The 14914-nt window shown below is 34.2% G+C and overlaps 2 protein-coding genes across 2 annotated transcripts; both read right to left on the bottom strand.

Moving 5' to 3' along the window:
- Positions 1-1179: 1179 nt before the first annotated feature.
- On the bottom strand, positions 1180-4117 carry LOC142526059 (laccase-17-like). Its single transcript, XM_075630334.1, has 6 exons — positions 3873-4117; positions 3462-3613; positions 3121-3365; positions 2722-2850; positions 1658-2623; positions 1180-1456 (listed from the first exon to the last, which is right to left on the bottom strand). The coding sequence occupies exons 1-6, from the start codon at positions 3984-3986 to the stop codon at positions 1326-1328; spliced, it is 1737 nt and encodes a 578-aa protein (XP_075486449.1). The 5' UTR covers positions 3987-4117; the 3' UTR covers positions 1180-1325.
- Positions 4118-10771: 6654 nt separating this feature from the next.
- Positions 10772-13119, bottom strand: LOC142526050 (L-type lectin-domain containing receptor kinase S.4-like). Its single transcript, XM_075630327.1, has one exon. It carries the CDS (start codon positions 12998-13000, stop codon positions 10910-10912), a length of 2091 nt encoding a protein of 696 aa, XP_075486442.1. The 5' UTR covers positions 13001-13119; the 3' UTR covers positions 10772-10909.
- Positions 13120-14914: the final 1795 nt, after the last annotated feature.

The following is a 14914-nucleotide window of genomic DNA, read 5'->3' as shown; positions in this document are numbered from 1 at the left end:
ATGTGTTTCAAGTTGCATTTGTATTTCGATTATTTTTTTCAATTTAGTTATATTAATTAAAAATCAACAATTATTATCTTATAATGTTTATGATTAAATATCTAATTATTAAAATAATAAATAAATATTGTACTATTATTTAAATAATATTTATAATTTAAATACAAATATGTATAATAAATATAAATAAAAAATTAAAAAATTATTAAAAAAAAGAAGAAAATCCCTGCACCAAATCGGCGCCAAAATTTGGCGCAGGAGGAAGGGGACTCCATTGGAGAAATTAAAGCTGCACCCAAATGATGTTTTATAATATTTTGGTGCAGCTTTGGAGATGACCTTAATATTTTTGTTAATAATCGCTTTTTTTATTTTTTTTATTTTTATCGATAACTCATTCAATTATTTGGAAACTAATATCCAAATTACAAATTAAACTCCATGTTTAAAAAAAAAATTAAATTGTATACAATTTTTTTAAGTAGAAAAAGTCCGATAAGAGCACAATTTGATACATGATTATTTATTTATGCATTTATTTTCATATAATAAAAGGAAAATAAAATTAAAAACACAATTTTTACCCAATTGAATTGAGTGTCTTGATGCAAAGATTATTTATTGTACCCTTGAGTTGTCTCTTAATCTCAAAACTTATTCGATTCCTCATGCAACTTTTTCTCGAACTTTAAATTGACCAAAATTAAGTAATTAAATTAGAGAAGACAAAGAGTCAAAAGACAATCATGTAAATTAACATATCAATCTTTACAGGGAAGGACTCCTTCCTGTTCGAACATGGCACAACCCAGAGAACATTCCAGCAGCCAAACAACACGATTATCTTCACCATGTCTCGACCATCATTCTCCTCTTAGTGCGTTATTTTCAATCCAATTTCTGAAACCTTTGATCAACTCGACAATCAAAACACGGTCACACCAACGCCACAAATCCACTTTCTCCTCTTGGGTGGAGTTGTAATGGAAGCCTCTGGTGTGTAACCAACAACAAGAGCGTTTTAAAGTCTCAGAAGATTAACAGTCATCCAAGATTCCAAAGTAATACATGTTTAGAGATAAAGGAAAAATACTCACTTTTAAAGATATTAAATTCACGGATAAATACTGACTGACTGAAGACCTAATCATAATAAACTCCTCTCAGGTAAAAAAAAAAGAGAAGATAATTTATTGAACTCAGTTAACATTACAAAAGTGGATCATACAAGAAATCATATCTTTGCACAATTATATAGAATAAACAATAAATTCTCAATGCAAAATAATGAGAAAAAAGTCCAAAAAATTAAACGGGAATTAAAATCAGCATTTGGGAAGATCCAGTGGAGGAGGAAGAAGCTTTTGATTAGGAAGCTTTCCATCTAATACCAGCCAAGCCATCTTCAAACCCCAGCTCGTGTGAGCTTCCAGATGACAATGCATGAACCATACACCTAATCATATTCCATCACCCAAGAATTGAATATTAACAAAAAGAGATCAATTCTATATATATATATATATATATATATGATGGAAGATGTGAGTTCTTTTTGCAAACATAAAAATTCTTATGTAGTAGGTGAATTTTGAGTGGTTAAAATGGTCAACAGAACAGTTTCCACCTAATTAAAACTTATAAAATTTTATGGTACCTGGATTATCAGCCAAGAATCGAATGGCCACCCATCCTCCAGCGGGAACTCCAACTGTATTTCTCTCAACCGGGTCAACAAGATTGAAATTTTTCGGGTCATTTTTGGGGTCATAATTCCCAAAACCTTGTCCCACAACAAAGAAGTTGAATCCATGGAGATGGAGAGGATGGCTCTCAGCTCCAAGAATGCTCGTATCCTGCATTACCAACTCCACGCTCGTGTTGAACTTCAAAACCATCAGTTTCGTCCCATTGCTCACCATGGTGTTGTTGGGAGGATTCCCTGTGTAGTTAAACCAATGTAATGGACTGAAAGGGAAATCCGGGCTGTAAACGCCTCTCGATTGACCGGTAAAATGGGCCTGGAGGAGTGCAGTTGTTGGCTGTATAAAGGATATGTTGCTCACAGATGCTGCAAATCTTGTTCCATTCGGGCCCTGGCAGGTCTGGTTTCGACCACACGGGCTTGTCCCTAATCCTACCGTGAAAAAGAAGTGTTGGTCTATTTTTTGCGGGACGTTGGCTGGGAACTGGGGTGTGGCTAAACTGCGGAGCCTTTTCGAGAATTTTGATGCGAAAGATGTGTCGTTTATAGGGCGCAGAACTGGTTTGTATAGGGGAAGTGTTTTCATTTGGCCACTGGAGTGTAGGGCCTTGGATTCGTATTCGAGAATTCCAGGGACGGTGGAGTTGTCAAACGTTGCCGGGCCCGTAACATATGGCCTAGCAGCCATTAGAAATGTGGCTCCTGGAAACTTCGGTTTTGTTCTTAAAAGAACATTTGTGGTCTGTCCAGGGGCAATAAGAATGGTGTTCGTTTTGAACGGTTTTACGTAGACTGCATCCGCATCCACAACTGTGAGGCTGTGGTTCGCAATACTGAAGAAAAGTTCATCATTTAGTGCAGCGTTGATCATACGGAGGAGGTACGTTTTCCCCGGCCGAACCCTCAACTTGAACGTGTCTGTTCGAAAAATGAGCAAACATGTGATCCAAATGTAGTATATATATATATTCACAATTCTTGGAATAAAAATAGAACTTGTTGTCAGAAGTCTTTACCTTTGGCAGAGCAGTTGTACAACTGCCCGGGAAGGCCGTTGATCGTGTAGGCATCAGAGACGTTTGGGGCGCCACCCGTTTGTATAGCTTGACTGATAATGGCCTCAGTATCAGCGTTAAACCATTCTCCTGCAGTTCAAACAACAATCAAGACAATGGTCACGCCCCGAGCCTACCAGCCCACACAAGCACATCTCTCTGTATTACACTGAATTAGCAACTATTTTTCATCCGTGCGTCACTACATGAAAATGATCGATCCAAATTGTTGTCAACGTGTTCCATTCCACAATTAAAGATAACATTTTCAGAATTTTCACAGATACTGAACTGGTAACATGACAAAACCACGGCTAAAGAAGCAGAAAATTGTCTGATGAATTTATTTTTGATAGTTACCAAATATGATAGGCACTTCCTTGTATGGTTTTTCAAAAGGGTAAGGCACATTATGCTTTGGTAGGATGATCAAAGGCCCATATAGAGTCGATCTTAGCCACGAAATGTGTGCGTGCCACCAAAGGGTTCCACGTTGGCCGACTATGGTGAAGTTGTACACATAGCTCTGCCCTGTTTGAATAGGGCATTGTGTTACATACGCAGGCCCATCTGCCCATCCGCTACGTAGCTGCCTAATCCCATGCCTGCCGTATTTACAAAATACCTTAGTTAGTTCAAACTAGAAGATTTTCACATAAATCATAAGGAAATAAGTCAATTAGCTGAGACTAATGTTATACCAGTGGATGGAGATGTTATTTGGGACATGGTTAGTGACTTTGATGAGGAGACGATCGCCCTCCCTGGCTACGATTCGAGGCCCTGGAAACTGCCCGTTAACTGTAACTATGCTCTTTGTATGGCACAATCGTGTGACGTTTTTCATCGTGATCTGTATAACATTCAAGAAAATGTGAACATCCACGTAATCAACGGTGAAGCAAGTAAGCGCGTAATAGCTTACAAAATTAAAACTCAAAATAATTCAAGAAAACGTATTCTTTTGTTTCCAAATACATGCTATATATAAAGTCATGTAAGTTTATAGGAAAATTTAAAAAAGACAAGGGCGATCATCCATGCAATCCCCTCGTGTCTCAAATCGCATGTAACATGCAAAAATCGAGAACAAATTAAGGTTAGGAACAAACTTTAAACTCATAGTTTCTGGTGATGGCTTGTCCGTGCTGAGAAAAAAGGAACAATGTGACAAAACCCACCAAGAATTGGATAGAAACGAGGAATTTAATTTCTGGGGCACCCATTTTTGGTGTAGTTTCTGGGATTTTGTTACGAGGTTTATAAGCAAATAACGGGGAACTGGATTTTTGGTTTGTTTGGGTGGTACTGTTGGAACAAAGCCACTGCGATTATATGGAGTTTATTGGGATGGAGTGCTTGGTTGATTAGGTGATACCAATCGGATAAATTTATAGAGATAGGAATGGAGGAAAAATGTACGAAAAACATATGGGAGGAAATATTTTCTTTTTAAAATTTTTGTTTTGTTTTGTTTTGAGAAATTATGGTTGGAGAACAACATTAGAGTGGTGTCCAAGACAATCTTGTTCTGTTTTGAACCCCTTTCAATCTCTGTCTCTTAGCTTCAAACTTATATCATATGTATGCATAAATTACACAATAGCCCTTGTTTTATTTCATTTCGGACAATACAAATTAACCACTTTGTTTCATTTACATTTTCTATTTTGATGCCAAATGTTGTAAAATATGAAGATGCATGCGTCCATTTTCAAGTGTCCGAAAACATAATCAATTGTGAAAAAAAATCTTCTGTAACATTTTATGTAACAATTCTAAATAATAAACTGTAATTTTTTTTCAAATTTTCATAATCTATACACGTATTACTACCCAAATATTACACGAGATTTCTTCGCATGAATTGCAAGGCTTGGAACATAGATACGCTTGATGACAAAGCATGCAAAAAAGGAGGCATGAAGAATTTGATTTGAAGCTATACAACATTACATATATAGTAATATGGTATTTTTTTATGATAATTTTCATGGAAGACACGTTAAGGTGGTGGAGAAGATCAATTTGGTGGCCGTGGAGTTTTCACTCTTTAGGTATTCAAAATTTGAAGTTTAAAACAACGTAGGAGCGAGGAGTAGGACAGCTTTATTTAATGTTTTTTTCCTTCCAGGATTTGAAATTACGGCTTATATACATATACATGTATGAGTGGGTCTCGTATGAGACCGTCTCACGGATCCTAATCACTGAGACGGGTCAACCCTACTCATATTCACAATAAAAATTAATACCCTTAGCATAAAAAATAATACTTTATCATAGATGACTCAAATAAGAGATCCGTCTCACAAATACGATCCGTGAAACCGTCTCACACAAGTTTTTGCCTATATGTATATGGTCAAACAAAATAAAATTTCATTTTTAATTTATATTAGTTTTTGTATTAAATAATTTGTATTATGACAAGAATAGATGTCCATAAGGGCGTGACTTTGTCTCCAAATATTCTACCCTTAATATTCTCTCGTACAGTTTTCGATTTTTTAAGAATCAACAGATCTTGACAAATTTATTCTGCTTTAAATTAAATTTTCGTCAATGTGATGGACAAATGAATTATGTGATATAGAATGGATAATTGAATCAAACTTTTTGTGAAAAATCTATGTATAAAATCTCTTAAGAATATTAATAAGCTAATTAATGCATCTTATTTTATAATTCAAAGGTATTAACCCTTGTTATAAAAACTCGGACACATTTACCCATTTCGGTAAAAAAAAATTATATCTGATTTTTAAAAACACGGGATAAAAAAGCCATTACCCTTACCTAATACATTTTTTTTGCAAGGTTGATGCAAAAGCCCAATAAGAATGCTAATGAAATGAAAAATTGAATAATTATTATGATACATAAATATTATTAAATCTGCAAATTTTGCTGGTGTATGCAAAATTTACCTATGGTGTAGGAAAAAATAATATGAAATTAAAAGTTTTCAGTAAATGTGGGATAATTAGATGAATTAATCTCCTTAAACATGTTTTCAAATTGAAACAAATCATTTATCAGCATTACACTAGTTACTAACACAAATACTATTTGTGGTAGTAAATGTTAAAAGTAAAAATCTTCGGTAAAAACTAAAAATCTCAAATTACATATTTTATAATATTTTTTTCTTTACTCAATTGTGATTTTTTTCACAAATTGATAGAACTATTTATAAATTTTTTTTGAAATAATCAAAAAATAAATACATCATCACACACTAATTTTCAATATTTACAATTCTTATTTTCAACATTCAAATAATTCAACTCTTATTTTTCAACATTCAATAATTCTTTATTTTCGTCAATAAAAAATAATTTATTTATTTTTCACCAAATTTGAGTGCTGCGGAGCCCATTTGTATACCGAGTTGCAAAGTTTTGAAAGAGAAATATCTAAAATTAAGTAGATCTAATTTGATATTTTAAATATTTGTGGTGATAAATTATCAGTTATCACACAATTGTGACAAATTTTTTCAGGTTCAAAAATCTTTTGACGATATTCATAAATGTAAGTCGATATCGAGTTATCTTATATGGTTTTTTTTTAACAAATATATTAAATGGTCACTGTTTCTCAAAACAACGTGTTTCTCCTCCAAGATTTTTGTTTATATAAATTTAAGGACATCACTAAATAATACGTAAAAGCAGTCATGTAATCTACGTTGACATTTATTTAACATCTCAATTTATCACTGAAAGAAATATTTTATTCCTAATTCAATTAAGATTTTATTTCGATTTTGCACTTCTAGACTAAACCGAAAGATTTACCTTCCTAGATAAAATGAATCCTATTATCAGGAATTATTTAATTAATTTAGGATAATATCTATAAGATATACTTTGAATTAGAGTTTGATTCCTATTAAACTCTAGTTTTCTTGTTTATGGGTGAGAAGGATCTATGAAGATTTAGGTCAAAAAAAGGTACTATATATATGTGGTTCAATTATCAAAAAGGGGACGAGAGACGCAGGAAAATATTCTGACGGCTACAGGAGCTTTGCTGAAGTATATTCAGTTTTTGAAGATTTGCATAAGGAGCAATGGTGGTCCGTCTACCTTGTGTTGCTGATTGGTGTTGCCAACACTCAAGAACAACACTGACGCAGAGTGTTGATCGAAGAGTGACTTCGTTTGATTTTATGCAACACGCTTTTCGTTTCATGCATCTAGTTTTTACTTTGAGTGTTTGATGCATGTTAATTCCTTGGAGTGTCGAGGAATTTAGTTTTGGTTCCTTTCACTAGTATTGTTTTGGTGTAAACGATGTACATAATTTTTCTAGTGAAATTTTTGTCATGAGTCGTCGCACAAGTCTTTGTACTTGTGCAAAATTTAATCCAAGTGTTTATTTAGTAAAGTTATACATGTGTTAAATAATAAATTTTCGCTGCCGTGTATCAAGGACGTCTGTTGAAGTTACGTGAATCAGGAATCAATGAGATTTGTCATACATTGTCGTATCGATGCTGCGTCATGTGCCATCGATTTTTTTTTTTTCAAAAGACTTGTCATTTTGTGTTATACAACTAACAACTTTTATGTTTCATTTTTTCGGATTGAAAATTTTAATAGTAATAATTTTTGTTTCGGTTGGGGGAAAATAATACATCACCATTCATGAGTTTCTTGACCGAGTCGACTCGATAGATCCAAGAATCGGATCCTTTACGCCTCTTCTGGATCCACGCCAAATGCCAAAGGAGATGGATCGACGTGTTCAAAGTAATGGATAAAAAAAGATAACATTTTTATTTCGTCCCTGAGTCATTCTTGATCCCACCATATTGCAATAAGTCTATATAAAATAGCTATAATTTTCATATAATCATTCATCCTTTGACCACACCAATGGCTGAGAAAGATGCCCGACTAGACGATGCCTCCGACAAACCATCCGTCGACCCGCAATTTCCACCAGGTATCCAATTTTCTTGGTTGCCCTGTTCAAGATCCATAACTTATTAATTGGGTTTCTTTTCTTTTCTTTTTTTTTTTTTTTTTGGTTTCGTTTTTCAATATATATATTTTTAATCTTGATCTTCGGGTTAATATGATCAGTACGAGGAAGTCATTCACGTGGGAAAACATCATGGGATGAAGTGGTGGGATTAACAGCAGATGAAGCAGAGAGGAAGATTAAGGAAGATGTGGGCGAAGGGATCCATATTCACGTGGTTCCGTCCGATTCGTTTGTCACCATGGATTACCGAACGGATCGGGTCCGGATCTTCGTGGATTCCACTGGAAAAGTGCGTAGCCCACCGACGATTGGCTAAATTCATTGCAATTTACATCTACTGATGGATGCACTTCGTAATATCACTGTTTTCTGCCTTGAACTTAAATGTTGTGTACCCGAATGTCTATTTATCATATCTATGTTATAACTGTTGTCACTAAACTTATTTTTCATATTAAGTTTTAGGGGATGTATTCGTTCTATACTTTCAAAAATTTTAATGATTTTTTTAAATGATGAACTTATGTGGAGTTATATATTTTTATTGACTTTTGTTGAATCTCATAGAATTGTAAAACAAATTTCATAGACTCTTATAGACTTTTATTGTAAACTTTTGTAAACTTTTTCATAGAATTATGTGAATTTTGTAGTTTATAATTGTGATTTATTTCTTATTAATTTTTTTAAAATAATTATTGGACATAGATAACCCCTTCAATTTTAAATTATTATTTTTTATTTATGAATGTAAATGAATTTTACTTACTTAAAAGTTAAATCAATTTAATTTGTGAAAAACAACAAATGAACTATCCAATTTATTGAAATCAAAATTTCAATTCTTTATGTTAATTCAACGTATTAATGAATAATATTTTTATAAGTTCATAATAAAATTTTATTAAAAGAACACTCAAAATAACGAGTAGTATTTTATAAAACAATCTAATCATTACTGACAATTTGATCAACATCGTTCTACATTCCATTGGCTATGATATCCCTCCATGCATTAGCATTTGCTCGTTGTTGTTTTTGAGTATTAAATAACTGATCAAAGTCGTCACCTTCATAAACTTGTGCTGATGAAGACAATTGAGCTTCATTATCTAGTTCAATTTGAAATTCATCAAATTGACATTTCTTTCAAAGAAAATTGTATAATATAGCACATGCCAATACAAACCCTGTTAGGGGTGGGAAAAAATACCGAATTTTCGGTATACCGAGATTACTATAACAAAAAAATATTGAATTTACCGAATTTTAAGTATACCGAAGATTTCGATACGGTACGGTAACAATACCGAATTTTTCGGTACGGTAACGATATCCGATTTGAAAATTTTGGTAAATACCGAAATACCGGAAAAATATACAAAAATTTTAAAATATATAATATTTTAAAACAATAAATTATAAATTTTTTTAAAATGTAAGTTTTTTTGGTTCGATATACCGAAAATTTTGGTATAGTATCAGTATGAATTTGCTTATACAATAATTTAATATATAGATTAACTAAAATTAAAGAAAATAATTAAAAATAAAATGTTATATAATAATTAATAAAAAAATTAAATTTTAATTATGTTTTTAAAAAGTACAAATAAAAAGAAAAATAAATAGATGAGAAAAGAATGAAAGTTTGTATTGAATTTGGGAGATTTCTCAATTAAATGTACATCCAAATCTTTAGGTTGAATCAAAGACTTTTGTTGACATTTTATTGTTATACCTTAGACTATAATTCTTGTACTTAATAGAATTCCATAGAGTCATTAAAAGTCTATTGACATTTTGAATACCTATAGACTTTTGTAGAGTTTTTAAAAGTCAAGTTTGAATACCACATGACTTTTTAAAATTCTACAAAAGTTTACATTGAATACCACTAAACTTTTATGGAGTATATAAAAGTCTAGTTTGAATACCTCTAGACTTTTAAACTCCATAAAAGTCATTAAAAGTTTATAACCAATACACCCCCTTAGTGTTTAATTCAGAAATCAGAAGGGTATGCATACATTTTTATATAATTTTTTTAAATCTTCGATGTATCATATCATTGTTCGAATATTTAAGTGACCACGATAACAATTTTAAAGCCTCGTGTATCACTCAACATATAACTGAATATATATTTTCAATTTTAATCATATTTGAATCGTCATGGAATGAGACGATGAATAATATATAATGTAATAATTGTAAATTATTAGATATTGATCATAGAAGGGTGTATGTCTCAAATTCGAGTTAACATTTGATGCAAGAAAGAGTTGATGTCGTGTGTATTTAGTTTGGGTGAAGCTTGCCTTTCGAATATAAAATCATTATCGATTTGTATATGCTATTCTCACAACTTTGAGGTGGCTCCATGGTCAACCCCACTGCATCCTGTTTCTTGATTTTTCAAAAGTTGTACATCATTTCACAGAATAGAAGATTGGGATGACACAAGTCAATAGTTGGTTGACCACCACCAGTTTGTTAATTTAGGATTTTACATCCCATGTAACATTTTCCCATCATTCATTTGTTAATTTAGGATTAGGATTTTACATCCCATGTAACATGTTCCCATCATTCATACCGAGACACATAGAAACCCACTCCATTTGCGCGTGGGACGGTGGGAGTGCACAAGATGTAGATCATCTGTTGTTGCAGCTCGGAAAAATCCCCTTCGTTTTTGGCCCTTTATTTTAATTAGAAAACATTCGGATCTAGATTGAAGAAAAATTCATCGAGTTTGTGTTCAGGCACTGGTCAACTTTTAGTTTGAAAATCTTGTGTTGTAGTCCACTCTAGTGTCCATTTTTTCAACAGAAGCTTCGATCCTTTTTGTCCTTGAGCATCACCAAGATTAGTAGGGTCTCATTCATGATGTCAATTTTATCCCACCATGTGTGAATGGTGAGACAATTCCGACTCCACATGCTTTGATCGAATGCTTGCTCCCTAACAAACGCAATTTTCTGGGTAAACAATATAGGAGACATAGTAGTTCATTTGAATAATCGAGTTCGAACATCAGAATTCGTGAATTATGTGGAACATATGGATGACATGATGAATAGAATCTTGGCTTTTTTTACCATCCAAAATACAAAAAATTTGCAAGGACTACATCAAATTGAGGCGCTTATCTAGCTTTCCTTAAACTGTGGATATGTAGAAAAGGAGAAGTGGAAATAGAAGTAACCATGGATGTAGAACTCTTATCCACATCTCCAATAGCCAAACCTCCAGTAGAACTAGTTGTCTTGTCAAACGAAGATGATGGATACGAATACAAGTAATTTTCAAATCCGCCCTCGATGTCACTACCACCAACCCCAGGTACTTTCACGATCTCTGGCATTTCAATCTCATGTTCCATGTAACTCAGAACCTGTCTCATACTTGGTCGTCCCGATTGTTCGTTACTTGAACACATCAGTCCCAACTTAAGTACCATCAATACCTCATTCTCATCAAAATCTCCCTTCATTTTTTGATCGACCACATCAAGAATTTCCCCTTCTTTCCATTTCTTCCAAGCGTAGTCCACCAAGACTAAATCTTCCGGATCAGATTTGGCCTCGATTGGCCTACGCCCACACACGACTTCGAGTAATAAAGCCCCAAATGCAAATACATCCGAACTTGTGGTTGCTTTCCCTGTTCTTGAAAGTTCTGGTGCAAGGTAACCCAATGTGCCCACCACTCGTGTTGTGCTTGGGTTCGACCCATGATCATATAATTTCGCCAGTCCGAAATCTCCAAGTTTCCCATTCATCTCACTGTCAAGTAACACATTACTAGCCTTAACATCCCTGTGTAATACAACCTGTTCATATCCTTCGTGCAAATACAATAAACCAGAAGCAACACATTTGATAATCTTGAATCTTTGGTTCCAACTAAGCACATATTTTGGCTCATCAAACAACCACTTATCCAAGCTTGCATTCGGCATAAATTCATAGACTAAAAGAAGATCACCGCCGCATCTGCACCACCCCAGAAGCTGAACTAAATTCCTATGGCGGAGCCTGCCGATACTGGAAATTTCAGACACGAACTCACGCACCCCTTGTTTGGATTCATGTGAGATACGCTTTACGGCAACTTCGGTTTTCGGATGATGCAGAATCCCTTTGTAAACTCGGCCGAATCCTCCGGTCCCGAGTAGCTCACTGTCCTTGAAACCTTTTGTGGCCTTCTTGAGTTCTTGGTACTTGTACCTGTGTGGGCCAATTTCAAGCTCCCATGATTCTATAACCTCCGTATTCTTGATTTTTTTAACCAATAAAATAGCAATCAAGGTTGAAGTTAATACTAAAATCACAGATCCCACCACAGAAATGCTTACAATCAGCGCAATGGGTTTTTTCTTGGGTCTCGGAAGTGAAGGGAGAGAGCCTAAATCTAATGATTTGGCTTCTCCATTAATAGAAAAGCTCCAACCCAAAACATAATGTGAACTTGCAAGCAAGCCAGTCGAAGCAGAGAATCCCACGTACATATTTTCTTCAAGAACTGGAGAAAGATCAACTTGCATAGACAAGAGAGGAATTTGGGGTTTAAAAGAAGATGGCGAAAGAGTTACATTTAAATAACTTGTGATCGAATCATACTCGATCCACACAAGAATAGGATCCCCACCCTTGAGATTAAGATTATTTTTCATCAAACCATCACCAAAATAAGCAGCAGCAGCAGATACATTAGACACCATGCTGTTGAAATCGATCCCAACGTGGTTATCATTAATGTCCCCGAACTCAAAATCTTGAACCGTGTCGAATTCAACCGCAAATATGTGGTTGGTCGAGTTCCCAACATCGCTGGAATTCATCAGGCCAAGGTACTGACTCGGCAGAGACGTGTTCAACTCTTTGGAAGGTGAAATCGTGAAAGCCATGCCATGGCCGCCGAGTTTTGGGTACTCAGGGTGAATGGCAAGGGCAAAACAGGTGGAGAAAGAAAAGACGGCGCCGGTGGTTGAGTTCTTGAGCTGGAGCTGCGTGGGGTAAAAGGCATGACCTTTAAATCTGGAGCTCTCGTTGGTTAATTGAAGGATGCCATTTTCTTCTATCAGTGCCACCCCATTTAAGCTTATATTGGATTTTGAATCACTGAATCCTGTGTATGTAAATTCAACAACCTGGGATTGAGATCGGATCGAGAAGAAAGTCAAGGAGAAGAGGAAAATGAAGAAAATGGCCATCGCAGATCGAAGCAGAGTCATTCAAAGCTCAGATTAATGTCTGCATTTGGGCAGATATTGTTCTTAAAATCGTAACTGGGGAAGTGGAGGTGAGATTTTAATGGTGTTAGGTAGAATAATATAGATATATAATTACGAATTTGACAAAAATAGACCATAGTCCGATATTCGTTCACTCCACTTGATGTGATTGGACTGCATAAAGCAGCCAGTAAATCGGTATTGGATTTATTTTATTCACAGGAGATTGAATAATCTGTTGCTATTACATAATGCTAATTTTATAGTTCTGTTCGAAATGTATGGTGCTTACATTTAAAAAAAAAAAAATCGAGAAGGGGTAATTATTTCTACTATATTTTAACGAATCACTGGGATATTGCTACAGATTCATTCGATGGGTAAGAGTAGCTTTACTTTTACCTGAGTGGAATATGGAAAATTTATCAGTTTGTGAACATGGTCAATATTATTTGCATATCTCATCATTAATAATTCTTGTTTAGACGCAATGGACAAATTGTAGGTGAGCCATACTGTACGATTCCTTTTTATTGTGATTTTGATCTTGAAAATGACATATTAAGAAAGCGTAACGCCCATTGGATTGACAAGTTGATTTTGAGCTGCATATAATCTGTGGGTTTAAGTGGATTACGGGTTAACTTTGTGTTGAGAAATTAGTGTTGTAACAGTAGTTTGAACAAAAAGTAAAAGAGATATGGAACTATTAGGAGTTTAAGTATAAGATACTTTCCCAAAACTACGTTTAGACATGAACAAACCAAGAAAAGACCAACTCTTTTGAATCGAGATTCGATGTCGAAATTGGATATTGGTTTAAACTCTCTTCAATTTCACCGACAAGCTGTTTAAAAACTGGTGTCGAGAAAAAAATGAAGTAGATTGCATTTGGAAAAGAAAATGAATCGAAAATATATTTAATTTCTTTAAATTAATTCCTTGCTCGTTCTGAATTTTGAATCATGAGATTATTAATAAAGCCAAAAAGAGCAGCTCGAGCTCGACTTGAAATTTCTTGAGGTTAGAGAAAGTTTTTTAAAGCTCGACTCGAGCTCGACCAATTTACCGGCCTAGGCTCACGGAATTGTCATGTTTAATAAGTTGAAAGATGTTACTTACACAATTGTATTTAGTTTAGACATAATATTTTGGGAAAGTAACAAATTTAGTTAGTTAAGTTGTTATGTTTTCTTTTTGATCTTCAAATTTAAAATATTGCAATTTAGTCTTGTAAGAATCAATAAAAGGACGTGGAAAAATTCAAGATTTGCTGCATAACAGTTTATTTATTTTTTTAATAACAATTGAATTTTCGCTACAGAGGAAATACACAAGAAACTAAGGTGTCATGCATCAGAATGAATGCAAAAAATGAGTAGAATTCTTATAACAACCTCACTTAGATTTCTTCCCCTAAATAACCAACCAGTCAAGGTTCGCATCTAATGGCAATCATATTCTCAAAACTCCTCTCCATCTGCCACTTCACCGTGTTGCGAGCAACAGCTGCAAGCCAACCCAAACCAACATCTCGGTCATGGCCTTCCTCCATCCCATGGCCAGCAAAAAATCGTCTTCTGCACATTTCATGTTCTTGCCGTTGGAAATTTCAAGTAAATTTAAAGTTAAATAAAAATTATGTCTCATAAATGTGGGAGTGTCTTTTGGCTCTCCACATTCTTAAGTTAGTTGTGGCTCATTATTGTGGAAGTGTCTTTTTGTCTTTTCACATTCTTGAGTTAGTTGAAGAGTTTTGGCTCTTCATATTCTTGAGTTAATGGGAAGATTAATTCATTTAATTGAGTTAATTAATCTTGCATGATTCTTGGTATGCATTTTGAGGCTTATAAATAGTGTGTTCATTTCCTCATTTCAAGCATATGGCTTTCTATTTGGCATCTGTTAAATTTT

Source organism: Primulina tabacum, chromosome 2, assembly GCF_025594145.1.
Source record: "Primulina tabacum isolate GXHZ01 chromosome 2, ASM2559414v2, whole genome shotgun sequence".
NCBI classification, from domain to species: domain Eukaryota; kingdom Viridiplantae; phylum Streptophyta; class Magnoliopsida; order Lamiales; family Gesneriaceae; genus Primulina; species Primulina tabacum.
The sequence above is the reverse complement of the archived record's forward strand: the minus strand, read 5'-3'. Positions and strand labels throughout refer to the sequence as shown.